A 23,808-nucleotide genomic window follows, 5' to 3' on the forward strand; every position below is an offset into this window, starting at 1 on the left:
CCCACCATTAGGACCACTTGGGTTGTGTGATTTCAGGATGTTGTGGGGATTTCGGGTTTTTTTCCTTTTCATGTAACCAGCTGTAGATCCTGGAAAAACCATTTAATGTCTTCCATACTCAGTTTTCCTCTTCTGCAAATTGAGGAAGTCCAAGGTGCATCTCAGGTCTAAATTTTCTGATTGCCCGATAAATCTGCTCGCGAGAGGCACTTGTTAATGTCTCTGGGAGGGCTCCTGGGGCCCTGCAGCCTAGCAAGAAAATGAAGCTCACATACTGACGGGCCACCTAATGACTTAATAGGCTTTGATGTGGGCGGCTAGGTTTTAATTTTCTCTTAAAGCACATTCCCTGGGGTAAGGTGTACTTTGCAGTGAAATAATAATAACCACATCAGATATTTCAATTGCTAGAGGATACCTCATTTAGAAATCAGGTTAAATCCTATTCCTTTGATAGTTTTTACTATCAGAATAAAATAAAAGCCTTCAAAGGAATGTTTATACTTGGGGTTTAAATCTGTTGCAATGTCAGAAGTATCTAAGAGTTAAGCATTTGTAAATATTTAAAACAGTGAAATCACAAATACTAATACTAATCTCTGTTAACTTTAGTAGAAGCCAACAGGAACTAGCAAATTCCCTAGGAACACTTTCAGTATAAACTTAATCCTATGGTCACGTCTAATAACTCACATTATAAGAGTTGGGGGAAATGTGTAATTTGCCTATACAAGCACATAATCAACTCTATCCGTGGGAAAATGGATCATGTGGAGAATGCTGAAGTCTTTCTCCTCTCTTACAAACTGATTACACTGCTACCAGACAGAAACCAGGCTGCAGAATAAAGTAAGCCATTCTGCCTGAATTTCCAGGATTTAACTACCCACACCCCTGCACACATGCATGATAGCTTTACACGTTACTCTAACTTTCTAGGATTATGGACCAGAGATATTTAATCTTTTATTCACTTCTTTCTTAATCTTCTCAAGGATCCAGAAAAGTAGCAGTTGCTTGCTCTATGATACGATGGTAGAAACCAAGGTCCAAGAGGTTATGTATGTGCTGTAAACTGCTTTTCCTTCAAATGCCAAAGAATACTAAAGAAAGACAGTCCTTGATCATAGATTTTTATTCATTTGTTCATTTTCCTTTTGTCCATTCATTTATTCTTTTGTCCATTTATTCAGGAACTTGTTCTGTTTTTAACATACCCTACTCTAAGGAAAGCTTCCTAGAAATCCATCCCACCCACCCCCTTTTTTTGCTTTATTTTATTGTATATATATACTTTATTCATGCATTCACCACTTGATGGATATTTGGGTTTTATATAACTTATTTAAACTTACAAATGTTTGCTATCTTGCTTACAAGTTTTTGTGGGGACATGTTTCATTTCATTTGAGTAGATAACTGAGAAGTAGGATTGCTAAATTACGTTTAAATCTACTATCTCAGGGTGCCTGGCTGGCTCAGTTGTTAGAGCATGGGACTCTTGATCTTGGGGTCATGAGTTCAGGCCCCTCATTGGTCATAGGCTTACTTAATTTAAAAAGTTTTAAAAAAATGAATCTACTATCTTGCTGTTGTTTTCTGTTTGTCCCATTTGTTTCTTGCTCTTTTTTCCCTACATTCTACTGAATCATTTTTAGTATTTCATTTTGTCTCCACTATTGGTTTATTACCTTTAGCTCTTTGTTTTATTTTTCTAAAAAGTAAAGCAGAATTCAAGTCTAATCTAAAATGGGAACTCTAGATTGCCCAAAGTTGGGCATGTTTTTAAGAGCAGAAGATAAATATCTTAGACATTGCTATTTTGAGATGCATTATAATTTTTAAACACTTTATAAAAGTAATCTAGCCTTTAACAAAGCCTTTTCTCAAGTGTATGTTAAAGTGTAATGTCTTATGATAAACCTTAAGCTGTCTGATCTGTGATAATTCCTTGGCCAGGATAGCTAGCACTGATTACCATATTTTTTCTGAGAAAGGTTAATTCTGTCACTACATTCTGTCTAGGGTGGTTTCTCAACCTTATTTCACTATTACACCCTTAAGGAGTATTTTTAGACTTTTTCCCCCTGACCTCTCACATGATACTTTAATGTCACAAATACACTGTTCATAAATTGTATGTACATCTGTGATTTATGCATTAAAAGGGTGGTCTTTGTTCCCTTGCCTCTCCTATACCAATTTTCATCCCCTTACTGCTATGTTATTTTTGAGAATGTTTGGTCTACAGAAAAGCAAATCCACATTAGAAATTTGATTTCACAGCACCACCTGTTAGAAGACTCAAGTGGCTGTGAATACATCTGGGGTGCTTAGTACTTTTGAAACTCTCCCATGAAAAGAAATTGTTTATCTTTGGTTTAAATTTTGACATATAAAAAGCTCCAGCTGCCCTGCTTCCAAAGTGACTCCAGTGGTTCATATACATTTTAGATTTCTATAATCGTGAAATCCTGGTAGCAGCTGACTTATTCCAAATAATGTAACTGTTAAAAAGCAAACCATCATGAAAAAGATTTCTTTTTAGCTGGCTATAGAATGATAAGGGTTTATATTGGCTATTTGTAAAAAATAAAGGGGGGAAATAGCAATCTATCTTTGATCTAATCTCATATTTGAGATGATTTCACATCTTCAGTGATGGAGATACTGAAGTACTAGTATATGAGATAAAAGATATATTTTGGTTTCTAAATGTCTTCCCCTACTCCAAAGGACAATGTCTTTGGGGTTTTATTTGTATATTTCTTTGTTTCTCTCTAGCATTAGTTAGCAAGCTGTTGGAAAACTGATTCATCAACTATAAGTAGAAAGTGGTGAGTTGGTTTCCAGATCCCAGCTAGGGCATTTCCTAAAATGGGATGACAATTTTCTTGCCTTTTCCTTTTATAATCTTCATATATAATGACTTCATAGGCACTCTAATTAGCTTTTTGACTTGGAGGGCCTGGTTAAAGATACAGTTCCAGGTGGAAAGAGTAGAATTATAATTTTAAAGACAAAAGAGACCTAAATAATTGCTTTAGTAGTTAAATACTTGAGTATTATACCGGCCCTGAGGTAAGTCTACTACAAAGGTAGGCATAAGGGAATCTAGTATCTGATAAGAGGAGTATGGCACATACTGAGAGGATTCAAAAAAAGAGTCTCTGAAGAAGTGGTAGTTAACCGTAGACCTTGAAGAATGAGTTGGAATTCGCTGGGCCAAGAAGATAAGCTGGGAGGCAGCAGGAATGGAGTGTACAGTGGTCTTGATATCAGAGCATTTGCAAATTTGCAGAACTGAAAGACCAGTTAGTCTGGGAGAGATAGAATGACATGATATAAGGCTAAAGAAGAAATTAGGATGCAAAACAAGTAGCACTTCATATAACATGTTAAGAAATTAGGATTACATTTTTTTCATTGAGGTACAATTCACATCCCACAACATGTAAAATTCAGTGGTTTTCAGCATATTCACAATATTCAGTATATTCACAATGTTTTGCAACCATCACCACAATGTTAATTCCAGAACATTTCCATCATCCTCAAAAGAAACGCCAGACCTGTTAATAGTCACTCCCATTTGGCCCCTTTGCCCAAACTCTGGCAACCACTAATTTATTTTTTGTTTTTATGGATTTCCTTTTTCTGGACATTTCTTGTAAATGGAATTCTACAATTTGTGGCCTTTGATATCTGACTTCTAGGACTTTGTTTTCAAGATTCATTCATGTTGTAGCAAGTTCAAGTAGTTACTTCCTTTTCGTGGCTGAATAATTTCCCACTATGGATATTCCACATTTTGTCTGTTCATTGATGGACATTTGGGTTGTTTCCACTTTTTGGCTATTAAGAAAAATGCTATGAACATTCATGTCCAAGTCTTGTTTGGACATACTGTTTCAATTCTCTTAGGTACATACCTAAGAGTAGAATCACTTGGTCATGTGGTAATTCTATGTCTAATATTTCTGAGAACTTCCCAAGTGATTTTTCAGTGATTCTGCATCATTTTACATTCCTACCAACAATGTATGAGATGGCCAATTTCATCAGATCTTTGCCAGTACTATCTTTCTTAATTCTAGCTATCCTAGTGTGTATGAATTGATGTATCTCCTTGTGGTTTTGATTTTATATTTTCCTATTTACTAATGAAGTTGAGCCTCTTCTCATGTGCTTAGTGGTTCTTTACATATTCTGGGTTCTAGTTCATTATCAGATAGATGACTTGCAAATATTCTCTTCCATTTTGTCCATCTTCTTTTTTTGAAGATTTTATTTATTTGAGAGAGAAAGAGAGAGATGAAGATAGCGACAGAGATAGGGACAGAGAGCATGAGCAGGGAGGAGAGGGAGAAGCAGGCTCCCCAACGAGGAGGGAGCGTGATACTGGCCATCCTAGGACCTGAGCCGAAGGCGGACACCTAACCAACTAAGCCACCCAGGTGCCCCTGTCCATCATCTTTTCACTTCCTTCATAGTATCCTTAGAAGCACAAATGTTTTTAATTTTGATGAAGTTCAGTTTATCTAATTTTTCATTGGTTGCTTGTTCTTTAGATGTCCTGAGAATCCATTACCTAATCCTACATCAAAAAGATTTATACCTGTGTTTTTTCTATGACTTTTACAGTCTTCACTCTTACATTTACATCTTTGATCTATTTTTAGTTAATTTTTATATTTGGTATGTGATGTAACTTCATTGTTTGTCCAACTTCATTGTTTCGCATGTGGGTATCAGTTCTCCCAGCACCAGTTGTTGAAAAGACTACTATTTCTGCCACTGAGCTGACTTGGCACTATTTTTGAAAATTAATCGACCTATAAATATCTGGAATGTTAATTCTGTCCCATTGATCTGTATGTTTATCCCTATTCTAGCACTACATTACCTTGATTACTATTTCTTTGTAGTATGTTTTGAAGTGGGTAGGTGTAAGTGTACCAACTATTTCATTTTCAAGATTGTTTTAACTACTCTGGGTCCCTTGTATTTCCCTGTGGATGTTAAGATCAGTTTGTTAATTTCTGCACAAAAGGCAACTAAGATTTTGATACGGATTGTGTTGAATCTAAGAGTATTGACATCTGAATAACATTAACTCTTCTAATCCATAAACAAGAGAGATCCGTCCATTTATTTAGTCTTTAATATCTTTCAGTAATATTTCTAGTTTTTAGCAAGATCATACACTTCCTTTGTTAAACTTATTCCTAGGTATTTTCTTTTTTGATGCTATTATAAATGAAATCGGTTTTTTAAATTTCATTTTTGGTTCATTGCAAGTATATAGAAATGCAGCTGATTTTTGTATATTCATCTTGTATCCTGAAGCCTTACTGAAGTCATTTATTGACTTTAATAGTTTTCTTTCTGTACATGGATTCCTTAGAATTTTCTATTTAGGTCATCATGTCATCTGCAAATGAGGACATTTGATTTTTTTTTCCTTTCCACTGTGGATGCTTTTTACTTTAGCTTCTTTCCTAATTGTCCAGACTAGAACTTCTAGTACAGGGTTGCATAGAAATGGCAAGAGCAGGCATGGTCTTGTGCCTGCTCTTATGGGCAAAGCTTTGACTCTTTAACCTTTGAGTATTATGTTAGCTGTGGGATTTTCATAAATGCCTTTATCAGGTTGAAGAAATTCCCTTATATTCCTATATTTTTATCATGAAAAGGTGTTGGATTTTGTCAAATGGTTTTTCTACATCTGTTGAGATGATAACACGGTTTTACCTTTATTCTATTAATATAATGTATTGGGCCGACTTTACTTTGTGAATAGAGTGTATTACATTGATTTATTTTGTTTTATTGAACCAGTCTTGCATTTCTGGCACAATTGCTCTTGGTCATGTTCATGTATAGTCGTGTTCAAATGTTAATGAATCTGGTTTGCTAGTATTTTGTTGAGAATTGTTACATCTGCTTTTTCATAAGGGATATTCGTTTGTAGTTGTGATGTCTTTGGTTTTAGAATCAGACTATTTCTAGTATCAGCGATTGAAATGGGAAGGCTTCTCTCTCTTATTTTTTATTTTTTTTTAAAGAGTTGGTGAAACTTCTTTCAGTGTTTGATAGAATTCAGCAGTAAGGCCATTTAATCCTAGGCCACCTTTATGAAAAGAGTATTACAGTTGAATCTCTACTTCTTTTAGGTGTATACAGATTTTCTGTATATTCTTGAGTCATTTTAGTTAATGTCTAAGAAGTATTTGTTTCACCTGGGCTCTCTAAATTGTTGGTATACTACTGTTCATAGTATCCTTTTATAATCTAATTTATTTAAGATTGATAGTAATGTCCTCTTTCATTCCTGAATTTAGGAATTTGAGTCTTCTTTTTTTGTCAGCCTCTCTAAATATTTGTCAATTTCTGTTGATCTTTTCAGAGAATCAACTTTTTGTTTCATGGATTTTTCTCTATTTTTTTAATTCTGTTTCATTTTTCTTCTCTATCATGATATCTTTTATTTTCTTCTGCTTTCTTTGGGTTTAGTTTGTTCTTCTAGTTTATAAAATGGAAGGCTAGGTTATTGGTGTGAAATCTTTCATCTTTGAAATAAATGTATTTACAGATATAAATATACCACTAAGCACTTGTTTAACTGCATCCCATAAGTTTTAGTATGTTGCATTTTGCTTTTGTTTATCTCAAAATATTTTCAGCTTTCCTTGTGTTTTCTTCTTTGACCCTTTGATTATTTAGGAGAGTGTTTAATTTACACATATTTGTGAGTTTCTTATTGACTTCTAATTTTAGTCTCCTGTGGTCAGAGAGCATACTCTATATAATTTGTCTTTTTTAATTTATTGAGACTTTTTATGTCCTAATGTGTGGTTTATCCTGGAGGATGTTCACATGGACTGAGAACAATGTGTATTCTGCTATTGTTGGGTGGAGTACACTAGAAATGTCTGTTAGCTCTAACTGGTTTATAGTGTTCAAGCCTTCTCTTTCCTTATTGAGCTCTCTAGTCTGTTCATTATTGAAAATAGAGTGTTGAAGTCTGTAACTTTCATTGTTGAATTGTCTAGTTCTTGTTCCACTTCTGTTAGTTTCAGCTTCATGTTTTTTGGGGCCTTGGTTATTACATGCATATATGCGTGTAATTGTTATCTTTTTGATTGACTGAATATTTTATCATTATCTTTGTCTCTACTAACAATATTTGTCTTAATTTGTCTAATACTGGGGTAGCCTCTTCAGCTCTTAGTTACTGTATGAGTGGTATATCTTTTCCCATCCCTTTAATTTCAACCTATTTGTGTGTTTGAATGTAAAGTGTGTGTGTTGTCAAGAGCATGTAGTTGGATCATATTTTTTATTCATTCTGTTCCTTTTTGTTTAATCCATTATCACTTAATGTAATTACTGATAAAGTGAGGGTTTTGCCTGCTATTCTGTTACCTGTAGTCTATATATATGTTATATTTACTTGTCCTGTTATTCTATTACTGCCTTTTTTATGTTAAATATTTCCAATTTACCATTTTAATTCTGTTTCCTTATTTTTTTTTCTTAATTTTTATTTTAGAGAGCCATGTGCATGTGAGCAGGGAGGGAGAGAGAGGGAGAGAGACAGACTCCTCAAGCAGACTCCCTGCTGAGCGCAGAGCCCTGTGTGGAGCTCTGTCCCAGGCTCCCAAGATCATGACCTAAGTCAAAAACAAGAGTGGAACACTTAACCAACTGAGCCACCCAGGTGCCCCACCCCACTGATGTTTCCTTTATATTTTTTATTTTTGAGTTATTTTCTTAGTGATTGCTTGGAGGTTACAGATAACTTAAAACAGTCTTGTTTGGATTAATACCAACTTAATTTAAATAGTATATAAAAACTTTGCTCCTGCATAACTCCATCCTCTTCCCCCTTCTTTTTGCTTTTAAGGTCATATAAATTACATCTTCATCATTATATGTCACCAACCCAGATTTATACTTACTACTATATACAGTTGTCATTTTTTTTTAAGATTTTTTTTAATTTCTTTATTTGACAGAGATAGAGACAGCCAGCGAGAGAGGGAACACAAGCAGAGGGAGTGGGAGAGGAAGAAGCAGGCTCAGAGCAGAGGAGCCTGATGTGGGGCTCGATCCCATAACGCCGGGATCACGCCCTGAGCCGAAGGCAGACGCTTAACCGCTGTGCCACCCAGGCGCCCCTATAGTTGTCATTTAAAGCAGAGGGGAGTTACAAAGTAAATTATACTGTTTTGTGGTTACCTGTACAGTTACCTTTATTAGTGTTTTTTTTAAAACATGTATTTGTTTCACTGTTTAGTGTCCTTTAATTTTAGCCTAAAGGACTCCCTTTAATATATCTTAAAGGGCAAGTCTCCTAGCAACAATGTCTCTGGTTTTTGTTTCATTTTGTATTTTTAATCTCGGGATAGCTTAATGTCTCCTTTTGAAGGGGTTTTTCTGGTCTTGGTTGACTTGTTGTTGTTGTTGTTAGCACTCTGCCTCATCTCCCTGCTCGTGGCCTCCATGATTTCTAATGAGAAAAAACTGTTAATCTTACTGAGGATCCCTTGTGATGTGATGAACTGTTTCTCTCTGCTTTCCAAATTGTCTTTGTCTTTTGACAGTTTGATTATGAGGTGTCTAGGTATGGATCTTTCAGTGTATCCTACTTAGAATTTATTGAGCTTCCTGGAAGAATAATGTGTTTTCTAAAATTTTGGATGTTCAGGTGTTCCACAGGTCTCAAAGACTTAACTTTTTGTGATACTTTTTTTTGTTCCTTATGCTGGATAATCTCATTTGATCTGTGTTCAGGTTTACTAATTCTTTCATCTGCTGCCTCACATCTGCTGTTGAGTCCTGCTCAAGGGAATTTTTCATTTAATTGTTATACTTTTCAACTCTAGAATTTGGTTTTTTGTGTATTATTTTTATTTCTTTTTGATGAAACATTGCTCTCATAATTTTTTTTAGGTATTCAGGAGTTTTCTTTAGTGCTCCGAACTTATTTAAAACAGCTGATTTTGGGGATGCCCAGGTGAGGCAGTCGGTTAAGCATCTAACTCTTGGTTTCGCCTCAGGTCGTGATCTCAGAATCATGAGATTGAGCCCTGCATCAGGCTCCGTACTCAGTGCAGAGTCTGCTGAGTTTCTCCCTCCTTCTCCTTCTGCCCCTCCCCTCTATGCTCACGCTTGCTCCTCCTTTTTTTCTCTTTCTTTGTCTCTTTTTCTTCCTCTTTCTCTCCTTTTCTCTCAAATGAATCTTCAAAAAATGAAGTAGCTGATTTTTTTAAAGTTTTAATTCTTGGCTTCCTTACTGATGATTTCTACTGACTGCTTTTATTTGCACCTTGTATATGAAACATACTTTCTTATTTCTCTGCATGTCTCATAATTTTTTGCTGGGAATTAGACATTTTAAATAATAAAACATGACAACTCTTGTAATCAGATTCTCCAGCCTCCCTCATCTTTGTTATGACTGTTCTTTCAGCAGTTGCTGTGAACTGCTACCTGAACTAAATCTGTAAAATCTATATTCTTTGAGTTTATATTCTGTGATTGGACATTGATTTTTTTTTCTTTCTTTTTTCTCCCCCCCCCCCCAATGCTAGGAGTCCATTAAGTCTCCCATTGTTTGCCAAGGGGCTGTGTGTATGTTGGAGCATGCTTCAACATTCAGCTAAGCAGTTAGCAACTCTGCCTTAGCCTTTACTTCCTGCTTACTCAGAGCCTTATTGGTCAGCCAGAGGTAAGGGATTAGGGGCCTTGTCAGATCTCTTCTGAGTATATGTACTGCCCTACACTTGCACATGTCCTTCTGATATCCCATGAGTATATCCTAGCTGCTTATACCCCAGCTTTTGTGTGTGTGTTTGTGTATTTTTTGTTTGTTTGTTTAGCTTGTTTGTGCCGCTCTTCCTCGCTGTAGTGTTAAGCAATTCCTGCTGATAGTTTTAAACAAAAGTCTTAAAGGAGAAGTTTCTTTGCCCTTGGTAAATTCTGATTCAGTTCAAAGACAAGCTGTGCAAGTGGAGGTTTCCAGGTAATTTTCACACAGATCAAATTATGACAGTTTCTGGGAATGGGAATGAGTCTTTGGAAAAATTCCAGCCCTATCCGACCCCTCCATTGGCTGCTAGGCTGTTTGAAAATCAACAGCCCGCAATCACAGTTAAAACAAGTATACGACTCAGCTGGGGAGATGAGCATGAGAATAGAGCAAGTTAAAATGCCACAGTGTTCATTATTACTGACATTCTTCTATTCTTAAATAAATGCTCCCAAGACTTCGATTACTTTCTGAGTTCTATAGAAGTTTTTCTTTTTTAAATAATTTTTGCCAGTGTTCTAATTGCTTTTATGTAGGAGAGGATTTTTGGAGGTCCTTACATTGTCATTCCAGCTGAAGCTGCTCAGAATTTAGAAGTTTAAACTGAGTACTATGGGAAGTGCTTGAAGGGCTTTACACAAGGGAGTTGATGAAGCACCTTAGTCCTGGAAGATGTGATTTTTTTTTTTTCCCTCCAAATTCACAATGCTTATTTTAACCGAATGGAATAAGTACCTGGTCTCCTGATATCCTATCCAATGTTCTTTCTGTGCTATACTACTATTTTTAATGGTGGGTTTAGGTAAACCCCAATAATGATAAGAAACAAAAGAACAAGGATAGGCGGCTAGTCAAGACAAATGAAGTGTTCATATGTGTGCAAGTACCAAGCACTAATAAATAAGATTGTTCCGTAAATGTCAGTTAGATAAAAATGCTAAAGCCGTTTAAAGTGTTTTGATTCTTTCTTTCCTTTCCTTCAAAGCACGTCTTTTGTTCATTTTTCTCTTAAACCATTAGGCAAATAAGTGAAATGTACAAGTAAATAGTAACATTGGGAGAATGTAATTTTTTGATAATCCAGTAAGTTACTTTTATAACCCTCTGCCAGCCTGGTCAGCATGGAGGTTATGGAGTAGAAGAACATTGATCATTTCTTTATTAGTTCTCCTGTTACGTATCATTACTTTAAGATTCGCTTGTAAGCATTACTGTGCATTAATTGTACTTGATCAAATACCATATGTTTTTAGTTTAGCTAGTTTTTTCCATCAAACAGCCATGTATTCTGTGAAGGCTACTTTGTACTGCAGCATAAACTAGTGGTTCTGGGCAAGGCTGCAGAAACCCAGCACATTCCACCTGAGGTTCCATTTGTGATATGAAACTGCATTTCTACACCATTTTGGCAAAAGTACAAAAGTTACTGGAATTACCTAACCTTCTGTTTTTCATTTAGGTTACTTACAACAGGAAAATCTCACTTCTACCTGCCAGACTTTTATTTTGGAAAGTTCAAATTTAAAAGAATATGCGGAACATTGTACAGATGAAGGTTTTATCCCAGCCTGCTTACTGGTGAGTGATCTGTTCCCTAAGGGAAGTATTTCCTCATTGACCACGATAAAAGACCACGAACAGCAGTCTTAACATCAGGTCATTAGCAATATCAAAACTGGTAGACATGTGATAGTATTCATACATGACTGGAAAGAGCTGAAGAAGGCCAGCTCTTCTTTTCACACTCTTATGCCAAAGCTGGCAACTTTGCTTCTAAGAATCAGTTTCAAAATGACACTCTAGGCAGCTCAGTCAGTTAAGCATCTGCCTTCGGCTCAAGTCATGATCCCGGGTCCTGGTATCAAGCCCTGCATCGGGCTCCCTGCTCAGTGGGGAGCCTGCTTCTTCCTCTGCCATTCCCCCCCACTGTGCTCTCTGGTGTGCACCCTCCCTCACTCTCTATTTCTCTCTCTGGCAAATGAATAAATACAATCTTTTTTTTTTTTTAAATCATATTCTCTTTTTTTTTTTTTTTAAGATTTCATTTATTCATTTGACAGAGACATCACAAGCAGGGGGAGCAGGAGAGGGAGAAGCAGGCTCCCTGCTGAGCAGAGAGCCCAGTGCGGGGCTCAATCGTAGGACCCCGGGATTTTGATCTGAGCCAAAGGCAGACACCTAACTGATTGAGCCCCCCAGGCTCCCTGACACTCTCATTTCTAATTAGTTCCACTACTACTTGTCTTGGGGCTGACTTGTTTTCTGCCTGCTATGGACTAAATATTTGTGTCCCTCCAAAATTCATAGGTTGAAACCCTAACCACCAGTGTGATGGTATTTAGAGGTGGGGCCTTTGGGAATTAATTAGGTTTAGATTAGGTTACGATGTTGGGCCCCTTGTGGTGTGATTATTGCCTTTACAAGAGGTGGAAGAGCGATACCTTTCTCCTTGAAGAGGCGCAGAGGGGATGCTATGTGAGCACACAGCAAGAAGGGAGATGTCTAAAAGCCAGGAAGTTGGCCCTCACCAGGAACCATAAAAGGCCCCAAGAATGATATAGAACAGAAAGTCACAACCAATACAAACAAAGACTTTACTGGCAACATGGCATCATTGAAATCATATCTCTCAGTATTCAGTCTCAATGTGAATGGCTTAAATGCTCCCATAATATGCAACAGCGTTGCAGATTGGATAAAAAGACATGACCCATCCATTTGCTGTCTACAAGAGACTCATTTTGAACCCAAAGATACATTCAGACTGAAAGTAAAGGGATGGAGTACCATCTTTCATGCCAGTGGACCTCAAAAGAAAGCTGGGGTAGCAATTCTCATATCAGACAGATTGGATTTTAAACTGAAGACTATAGTTAGAGACACAGAAGGGCACTATATTACTCTTAAAGGAAGTATTCAACAAGTGGATATGACAATTATAAATATATATGCCCCCAACAGGGGAGCAGCAAGATACACAAGCCAACTCTTAAACAGAATAAAGAGACATATAGATAAAAATATGTTAATAGTAGGGGACCTCAACACTCCACTATCAGAAATAGACAGAACACCCATGCAAAAAATCAACAAAGAAACAAGGGCCTTTTTTTTTTTTTTTTTTAAGATTTTATTTATTTATTCGACAGAGATAGAGACAGCCAGCGAGAGAGGGAACATAGCAGGGGAGTGGGAGAGGAAGAAGCAGGCTCATAGCAGAGGAGCCTGATGTGGGGCTCGATCCCATAACGCTGGGATCATGCCCTGAGCCGAAGGCAGACGCTTTAACCGCTATGCCACCCAGGCGCCCCATGAGCCTTGAATGCCATACTCGACAAGTTGGCCCTCATAGATATATATAGAACACTACACCCCAGAACCAAGGAATACTCATTCTATTCTAATGCCCATGGAACATTCTCAAGAATAGACCATGTTCTGGGACACAAAACAGGTTTCAACCGATACCAAAAGACTGAAATTATTCCCTGCATATTCTCAGACCACAACGCTTTGAAATTGGAACTCAACCACAAGTAAAACTTGGGAAGAAACTCAAACACTTGGAGACTAAGAACCATCCTGCTCAGGAATGATTCGATAAACCAGGAAATCAAAAATCAATTTAAACAATTTATGAAGACCAACAAGAATGAAAACACAACAGTCCAAAACCTATGGGATACTGCAAAGGCAGTCCTAAGGGGGAAATACATAGCCATCCAAGCCTCACTCAAAAGAATAGAAAATCTAAAATGCAGTTTTTATATTCTCACCTCAAGAAGCTGGAACAGCAACAGAGGGACACACCTAATCCACGCACAAGGAAGCAGTTGACCAAGATTAGAGCAGAAATCAATGAATTAGAAACCAGGAGTACAGTAGAGCAGATCAACAGAACTAGAAACTGGTGCTTTGAGAGAATCAATAAAATTGACAGACCACTGGCAAGACTTATCCAAAAGAATAGAGAAAGGACCCAAATTAATAAAATTATGAGTGAAAAAGGAGAGGTCACAGCCAACACCAATGAAATTGGAAGGATTATTAGAAACTTTTATCAACATCTTTATGCCAATAAAGTAAGCAATCTGGAAGAGATGGTTGCCTTCCTGGAAACCTATAAACTACCAAGACTGAAACAGGAAGAAATTGATTTTTTAAACAGGCCAATTAATTATGAAGAGATTAAGTCAGTGATAAACAACCTTCCAAAAAACAAAACCCCAGGCCTGGATGGTTTTCCTGGGGAATTCTACCAAACATTCAAAGAGGAAATAATACCTATTCTCCTAAAGCTATTTCAAAAAAATAGAAACAGAAGGAAAGCTACCAAACTCATTCTATGAGGCCAGTATTACCTTGATCCCCAAACCAGGCAAAGACCCCATCAAAAAGGAGAATTACAGACCGATTTCCCTAATGAATATGGACGCCAAAATCCTCAACAAGATCCTGGCTAATAGAATCCAACAGTACATTAAAAGGATTATCCATCATGACCAAGTGGGATTCATCCCTGGGATGCAAGGGTGGTTCAACATTCACAAATCTATCAGTGTCTTAGATTTTATCCAGAAAGAAAAATTCAAAAATCATACAATTCTCTCAATGCAGAAAAAGCATTTGACAAAATACAGCATCCTTTCCTGATTAAAACCCTTCAGAGTGTAGGGATAGAGGGTACATTCCTCAATCTCATAAAAACCATCTATGAAAAGCCTACAGCAAATATCATTCTCAATGGGGAAAAGCTGGAAGCCTTTCCCTTAAGATCAGGAACACGACAAGGATGCCCACTCTCGCCACTGTTATTCAGCATAGTACTAGAAGTCCTTGCAACAGCGATCAGACAACAAAAAGGGATCAAAGGTATCCAAATCGGCAAAGAAGAAATCAAAATGTCTCTCTTTGCAGATGACATGATACTCTATATAGAAAACCCAAAAGAATCCACGCCCAAACTATTAGAAGTTATAGAGCAATTCAGTAATGTGGCGGGATACAAAATCAATGCTCAGAAATCAGTTACATTTCTATACACGAATAATGAGACTGAAGAAAGAGAAATTAGGGAATCCATCCCATTAACAATAGCACCAAACACCATACGTTACCTTGGAATTAACCAGAGATGTAAAGGATCTATATTCTAGAAACTATAAATCACTCTTGAAAGACATTGAGGAAGACACGAAAAGATGGAAAAATATTCCATGCTCATGGATCGGAAGAATTAACATAATTAAAATGTCTATGCTACCCAGAGCAATCTACACTTTCAGTGCTATCCCGATCAAAACACCATTGGCATTTTTCAAAGAACTGGAACAAATAGTCCTTAAATTTGCGTGGATCCAGAAAAGGCCCCGAATCGCCAAGGAACTGTTGAAAAGGAAAAACAAAGCTGAGGGCATCACAATGCCGGATTTCAAGCTGTACTACAAAGCTGTGATCACAAAGACAGCATAGTACTGGCACAAAAACACACACACAGACCAATGGAACAGAATAGGGAACCCAGAAATGGACCCTCGGCTCTTTGGGCAACTAATCTTTGATAAAGCAAGAAAAAACATCCAGTGGAAAAAAAGACAGTCTCTTCAATAAATGGTGCTGGGAAAATTGGACAGCTACATGCAAAAGAATGAAACTTGACCACTCTCTCACACCATACACAAAGATAAACTCCAAATGGATGAAAGACCTCGATGTGAGACAGGAATCCATCAAAATCCTAGAGGAGAGCATAGGCAGCAACCTCTTCGACATCAGCCAAAGCAACCTTTTTCATGACACATCTCCAAAGGCAAGGGAAACAAAAGATAAAATTAACTTGTGGGACTTCATCAAGATAAAAACTTCTGCACAGCCAAGGAAACAGTCAAAAAAACTAAGAGGCAGCCCACGGAATGGGAGAAGATATTTGCAAATGATGCTACAGATAAAAGACTGGTATCCAAGATCTACAAAGAACTTCTCAAACTCAACATGCGAGAAACAAGTAAATCATAAAATGGGCAGAAGATATGAACAGACACTTTTCCAATGAAGACATACAAATGGCTAACAGACACATGAAAAAATGTTCAAAATCATTAGCCATCAGGGAAATTCAGATCAAAACCACACTAAGATACCACCTTACGCCAGTTAGAATGGCAAAAATTGACAAGGCAAGAAACAACAGTTGCTGGAGAGGATGTGGAGAAAGGGGATCCCTCCTACATTGTTGGTGGGAATGCAAGTTGGTACAGCCACTCTGGAAAACAGTGTGGAAGTCCCTTAAAAAGGTAAAAATTGAGCTACCCTATGACCCAGCCATTGCACTACTGGGTATTTACCCCAAAGATACAGATGTAATGAAGAGAAGGGCCATATGCACCCCAATGTTCATAGCAGCATTGTCCACAATAGCTAAATCGTGGAAGGAGCCGAGATGCCCTTCAACAGATGACTGGATTAAGAAGTTGTGGTCCATATATAAAATGGAATATTACTCAGCTATCAGAAAGAACGAGTTCTCAACATTTGTTGCAACATGGATGGCACTGGAGGAGATAATGCTAAGTGAAATAAGTCAAGCAGAGAAAGACAATTATATGATTTCTCTCATCTCTGGAACATAAGAACTAGGAAGATTGGTAGGGGAAGAAAGGGGGGATAATCGGGAATGAAGCATGAGAGACTATGGACTCTGAGAAACAAACTGAGGGCTTCGGGGGGGGGGTGGGGGAATGGGATAGACTGGTGATGGGTAGTAAGGACGGCACGAATTGCATGGTACACTGGGTGTTATATGCAACTAATGAATCATGGAACTTTACATCAGAAACCAGGGATGTACTGTATGTGACTAACATAATAAAAAAAACATTAAAAAAATAAAAGAATGGCTAATGTAAAAATTTAAAAACTATCAGATACTTAGCAGTAAGGATGCAAAGCAGCAGGAACTCATTCATTGCTGATGAGAATGTAAAATCATAAACCACTTTGGAAAACAGATTGACAATTGTTTGTAAAGTTAAACCTACATTCCCCATGTGACCCAGCACTCGTACTCCCAGATATTTATCCAGGTGAATTGAAAAACACGTTCACACAAAAAGTGCACACTAATGTTCATCTGTGATGGATAAAAACCAAAAACAACCACACTGTCCTTCAGCCAGTAAGTAGGTGAACTATGGCATAGTCAAAGAATCGAATACTACTAAGCAATAAAAGTAACATACTGTTTATTCACACAACAGCAGGAATGAATCTTACATAAATTCCTCTGAGTTCCTCTGAATTAGCCATTCTCAGCAAATAAGTAAAATGTATTGTAGATAACTGGAGCCAGGATTCTCTGAGAGAAAGAAGATAGAAATAAGCCTAAGAATGAAACCTGTGGTGTTGAGTCATAGTCAGAGATACCACTATGAAGCCATATTTAATATTTCTACAAATCTATACGGTGTGTTTATTTACATGGATTGGCATGTCTGTGTGGTTGTGTAGCTCTTTGTGCTGTGAGGGACAGCTGCAGTGGTCCTCCAGTAGCTACATGCACACCCAGCCCCTATATCTTCTCCCGGTTCTGGAGCCTGGGAAGTCTGAGATCAAAGTGCCCCTGATTCAGTTCCTGGTGAGGGCTATCTTCCTGGCTTCGTAGATGGTCACTTTCTCACTGTGTCCTGAGATGAATTTGGGGGGACACAGTATCAGTCATTCATAAATTATTAGCTACTAGAAATAAAGCAAGGTATCATGAGCAAGTTAGCATTAAGCAAATACCCAAACTTCTCAGGCTTTAGTTAAGACAGAACAAAGTAGAAATCTTGAGGAGAGAAAAGGAAACTGATCACCTGTCCTGTGTTAGATGTTGTCTTAGACATGTTTCATGTATCCTTACTTAATCTTCACAACAAATGACTCTACGAGTTAACAACATGTTCACTTTTACATATGAAAGTAAACCTTCCAGATTCTTATGACCTCAAACTTGAGGTAATAACCTGCACTTTAATAGTGGGAGGAATGGGGGAAATGAGTTTGTGAGAGGATGGAAGTGAAAATAGCAAGGTGCTGATCCTTAAGAAGGCTCTTTCTTATGCTGGGTGAGTTTTTTTCCCCCCACTGTGTTTTTTGGCAGGTTTACATGGCTTTCAGGATAGAAAGGGCAAATTAGGAGTGGGTCCTTATTGTTTTTAAAGAGTTATGGGACTGGATCCATACCCCGCAGCTGAAAACTGCTTTTCTGCCTTTGGACTCTCTTAGCTAATGAAACATAGTCACAGTGTCTTATTTGAACAGGCAAGAAGAGTCTTGACTCGTAGATTTGATGCAACCCCTAACTTAAGTGACTCTTCATTTTTGATAATCTGTTCTTACCCTAATCTGTTCTTCATCGAAAGATCCATATCTTTTATAACCTTATACAGTGAAATGTTTTATGGTGGGAAATTAGTAGTAGTATTGCACAATTTTTGTAATGCATGATCTTTTTCTTTTCAGTCCTTGTTTGGAAAAAACTTGACAACAATTCTGAATGAATATGTAGCTATGAAAGCAAAAGGTAAGAATTGAGGGTCAGGGATTCTTTTCTATTTTATATAGCATTTATCTAATTGCTTTAATTAGAAGTAATTTTTAAAGGGCACTAATGCCTCTTAAAAGCCAAAAGAAAACTTGTCTCAGTTATGATGAGATAGGTTTTACTGGGAAATATCTAATTAGTTTGCATTTATATTGATTAATAAGTAAATGGCAAAAATCTGATGCTAGTGAATTTAACCAGAAAATAATTTTCTTAAAAAATAAACCTCATAAGTCCAGCTGTCTAAACTGATGAACAGGCATTGCTATGTGTTACAGAATTTCAAATCTGGGGCGCCTGGGTGGCTTAGTCATTAAGCGTCTGCCTTCAGCTCAGGGCATGATCCCAGAGTCCTGGGATCGAGCCCCACATCAGGCTCCTCTGCTGGGAGCCTGGCTTCTTCCTCTCCCACTCCCCCTGCCTGTGTTCCCTCTCTTGCTGGCTGTCTCTCTCTGTCAAATAAATAAATAAAATCTTTAAAAAAAAAAAAAAGAATTTCAAATCAATATTTTAATTTTAAGGTCTTGGTATCTAAATCTCAACACAGGAACCAGTCATAAAATTCTGGTCTGTGTTAGCCAGATTATGAAATAATACTTGCCTAAGTTAATATTTTAGGGGGAAAGTTGAAATTATTTATTTTATTCTCTAATACTGATTATTTTTGTAATTCACAACATTAACAAAAGAATTACTATAAAACAGTAACATTGAAAAAAAGGAAAGTGCTTATTTATTACTTTATTGCGTTTCTGTCTCTTGGCAGCTAGATTATTTTAAGATCATTTTTAAGTATCAGAAAACTGAGGATTAGAGAAGCCAAATAACTTTTCTGAGATCACAGCACTAGAAAGAATGTGATAGCCTAAAGATTCTTACAGGAATATTTAGAGTGTAAATAACTTCAGAAACAATATGCTATTGGAATACAAAGATTTAATCCCATTTTTATGTTGGGTAACTTTCTCTGGTTTGAGGTTTTTTATAAGTATACGGTAAAGATTTTAAATATCATAGAAGTTTCCCATCACTGTGGGCTTTTAGAGCATACCCTAAAAAAAAATTAAACCGGTCTCAGGAATTGTACCTGTAACTCTAAGTATAGTAACTGGTGGGGCTTTTATTAAGGGGTTGCGCAGTCGCAGTGATTTGGACATAAAAACATTGGTTGTGGAAAAATAATTTCCATATTCACAGGAGTTTGCAGAACCTTTATGGTATATATTATAAATCAGATTATTTTGATTAACTTTGAAATGTAACATAATGTCAAATAGAACAGATTTAAAATAGTTTTGTCCTTTTGGGGGGCACCTGGCTGGCTCAGTTGGTGGAGCAGGCAACTCTTGATCTCAGGGTTGTGAGTTTGAACCGCACGTCGGATATAGAGATTACTTAAAAATAAATCTTAAAAAAAATAGTTTTTTTTAATACAAAGAAGATATAAAATTGATCTATAAAAGCTTCAGAGGCTTCCCCTCATTGCATCTGATACTCAAGGGCTTGAGAAAAGAAGGCAGCCTCATTTATTGCTTTGCAGGTCATTTTACAAAATAGGCTTATTTCTTAGTTTCCAACATATGTCAACAGCTTAGAGAAAAGTTTGTTTTCCTTGTTCATTTTGTGTTTAAATGAATTGGTGAATTTTCTTCAACTGTATTTATTAAGAAACTTTTCCCCTTATGATCTAGAAACGTCAAATGATGTCCCAGCAATTATGTCATCTCTGTGGAAGAAGTTAGACCATACACTTTCTCAGATCAGGTAATAAAAAGCCTATATAGAAGCTTATGAGAACATGTGTGATGATTTTGGAATGCAAACACATGTAGGAAGCTGTTCAGGTTTAAATCTTCTTGTGACCCACTCAGTGCATTTCTATGATACTGATCTAATTTTAAATTTACTCTAGAGATTATTGATACTCATTTGTTTCTTATTGGAATGATTTGACATAAAATGCATACTTGAATAAAATGTTCAGAAAAAAGGAAATTGGGGGACACCTGGGTGGTTCATTCGGTTAGCGGCTCCCTTCGGCTCAGGTCATGATCCCAGGGTCCTAGGATCCAGTCCTGCATCAGGTGCCTTACTCAGCAGGGAGCCTGCTTCTCCTTCTGTCTGTCGCTCCCCTTGTTCGTACTCTCATGCACTCTCTCTCACATGCACTCTCTCTAGCTAATAAATAAATAAATCTTTTTTAAAAAAAATGAAATTGAGATTTACATATGTTTAATGACATTCCCAAGTTCCCATAGCAACTTAGAGGCAGGTCTCTGGCTAGAATACAAATCTAATGCCAGTCGTGTGTGAATTCCTGTACGTAGTTGCATCTTCATTACTCATGCAAAGAATTGATATGTTGAATTCATGCCTCATTGGTTCCTACCCTATAAATAAACAAACTTGAATAGTAATGCTACTTCTGGAATCTTCTAATTGTAGAATTTCTTCATGGTAGCAGTGTCCACCTTTTACCTGGGTCGTGGCCTTGGATGCCAGCCCTTATTGGTATCAGTTATAACATCTCTTATTTAACTTTAGAATCTAGTATGAAAACTGGAGTTTTTTACCCTTTCTCCCAGAGCTACAGGTGAATACCCAACATAAATTCAGCAGGGTCTTGGGGCGCCTGGGTGGCTCAGTCAGTTGAGCATCCTACTCTTGTTTCTGCTCAGGTTATGATCTCATGGTTGTGAGATCGAGCTCCATGTGGGGCTCTGTGCTCAGCAGGGAATCTGCCTGGAAATCTCCCTGTCCCTCAGCCCCTTCTGCTCCTTCTCTCTTTCTCTCTCTGTGTAAAATAAATAAATCTTTAAAAAAAAAAAAAAACTCAGTAGGGGCTCCATTTCCTTCCTTAGTTTAAACTGCTGAAATGACTCCAAATGCTTTCTATTTAACTTTGTACCACATCTTATAGGATAGTCTTACCTTTTCCTCCACTTTTCAACTCATTTCTTCCCTTTCAAATAATCTTCAAAAACATTCGCAGTTTGGGGCACCTGGGTGGCTCTATCAGTTAAGCATCCAGCTTTTGATTTCTGCTCAGGTCCTGATCTTGGGGTCATGGGATTGAGCCCCGCATCGGGCTACCCCCTCAACAGGGAGTCTGCTTGAGATTCTCTCCTTCTGCCTCTCCCCCCACTCACACGGTCTCTCTCTAAATAAATAAATAAATTTGAAAAATCTTTTTTTAAAAAAGGCATTCACAATTTAACACCTGTAAATATTTATAAAGTTACTGAGATATCTTATTGACAAGATACTACATAAAAATAAAAGGCTCTTAGCCAGGTATTCTCCAGATTGGTTTGTCTCTTACTTAAAATGCTTATTCAGGGGCGCCTGGGTGGCTCAGTCGGTTAAGGATCTGCCTTTGGTTCAGGTCATGATCTCAGGGTTCTGGAATCAAGCCCCTCTTTGGGCTCTCTCTGCTCATCGGGGAGTCTGCTTCTCCCTCTCACTCCCCCTCTGTCCTTTTCTTTCTCTCTCTCTTTCTCTTGCTCTCTCTCTCAAATAATAAATAATATGTTTTTTTAAATGCTTAATCAGTTTAGTAAGTTTTGTTGCTCTTGTTGGTAAAGACTTATTTAACAGATTTCCCAGGAAGGTAGCAGTATCTGTGATTGGGTAATAATAAAAAGAGACTCACCTTATATTGTGTATTATGTTTGCTTTTCTCTCTTATTAGAGGCTGAATAAAATAGTTTTATAGTCATAAATTTAGTAAAAGCAGGATGTCCTTTGAAATTAACTTTGGGATTCTAAAGTATTTATGGAGTCCTATGTGAAATCAGAATTTCTCTGGGAAGGTATCTCTAGTGGTAAAGGTAATTAATAGCCATAACATTTTATACTTAGCTTTCTTAAATATATAGACTTCCTAAAGTCAAGTCAAATTCTTAATGGGGTATCAGAGTTCTCTAATGCATACTGCACTGGATGGAAGCTTGATGGTGAAAATCATGTGTGCGTGAGTGTGCTTACATTATGCTCTTCTAAAGCAAGTAAGATTTGGTCATCCCTCAAAAAAAATGTGCTTGTCTTTTTTGTCTGAGAGAGATCTATTGCCTTTTAATTCAGTTTATGTCAGGCCTATTACTAAATTAGAGTGTATCTTGGCAGCAGAAATTTTTTAATGTCTAACTATTTTGTTTTATTTGTTAGGAGCATGCAAAGTTCCCCAGGGTTTGTTGCTAATCAGAGAGGTTGGTATTCAACTTTAAACTATAAATGATGTTCAGAATTACTTTAGACTCAAACGATCAGATGAACATTTTCATTAATAGTACATTTGTGCTAAGTATCTGTTTTGTTTAAACCGCTCTTCTAAATACAGTTATTATAATAGGAAATATTTTCATTTATCGTAGAAATCAGCGTTTGAAATACTCCCTACTTTTTCTCATTGGCTCTCATGTATTCACATCTTTTTAATTCTTACTTCATAGGTTTGTTTCTTAATTTGTAGAGGTATTATCAGTATGAATTATTACAGAAGAAATATACTCGTAGATTTATGAAATTTGTGTGTACAGATGACCCTTGAACCACACTGCTTTGAACTGTGTGGGTCCACTTATTCACGGATTTTTTCTGTAAATACAGTACAGGAGTATAAGAGTATTTTCGCTGCCTATGATTTTCTTAATAACATTTTGTTTTCTCTACGTTGTTGTAAGAATACGATATAATGTAACATACAAAATACAATCAACTATTGGTTATTGGCTGGGCTTCTGGTCAACAGTAGGCTATTAGTTAAGTTTCTGGGGAGTCCTAGGTTATAGTTGGATTTTCGGTGCTCCCAACCCCTGTGCTGTACAAGGGTCAGCTGTACTCACTTGAGTTTGTTTCATAGGAAATTACCATGTAATTTCAACATAAACTTAGTTGATACTTTGAAGGGCTCTTTTTCAGTTCTGTAAATTTCACATGTTAAGTAGTCGGACGTGTATCATGGAGACTTGTTAAAATTGCCAGAGTAGTCCGACAGCTAACTTTTTAAATGCTCCATGTTTCAGTCCGAACAAGAAGTGGAATTGCAGAAATCAAACGGCAGAGAAGGCTTGCGGCTCAAGCAGCTCCCGTCAACTCAGAGTTGCTGACTCTGGCGTATCTTTCGGGACAGTGTACCACTGCTCCTACTGTTCCTACTGCTCCTCCTCCAGCAGCCGCACAGGTTATGCGGCCAGCTGGCCAGATTTCAGCTCCTTTGAGGTCAAATTTTGTAGTGGTCAACCATTCACAGTCACAAGACACTGCTGCCAGTAAGTTGAAATTTGCTTCTCTGAAGTTTTGTTTTTAGTCAGACTGTATAAATAGATGATACACTACACTGTCTTAATACTCGTTTTATAAAATTATAGCAAAAAAAAAGGCTGGAAGTAGAACTGACTTGGGGTAG

At 37.2% G+C, this 23,808-nt stretch overlaps 1 protein-coding gene across 2 annotated transcripts in view; it reads left to right on the forward strand.

Annotated features, from left to right (window-relative positions):
* The window catches only part of NPAT (nuclear protein, coactivator of histone transcription), a 50,895-nt gene that overhangs the window by 5,593 nt on the left and 21,494 nt on the right, over positions 1-23,808 (forward strand). For both annotated transcript variants that reach the window (XM_045797710.2, XM_087868471.1), the window contains exons 2-6: positions 11,277-11,395; positions 18,320-18,380; positions 20,093-20,165; positions 22,569-22,609; positions 23,426-23,671. In XM_045797710.2, the coding sequence (XP_045653666.1) occupies positions 11,277-11,395; positions 18,320-18,380; positions 20,093-20,165; positions 22,569-22,609; positions 23,426-23,671 (540 nt within the window). The remainder of the gene's footprint in view (positions 1-11,276; positions 11,396-18,319; positions 18,381-20,092; positions 20,166-22,568; positions 22,610-23,425; positions 23,672-23,808) is intronic.

This window comes from Ursus americanus, chromosome 16 (genome assembly GCF_024610735.1).
Source record: "Ursus americanus isolate L20-20 chromosome 16, mUrsAme1.1.p, whole genome shotgun sequence".
Taxonomy (NCBI): domain Eukaryota; kingdom Metazoa; phylum Chordata; class Mammalia; order Carnivora; family Ursidae; genus Ursus; species Ursus americanus.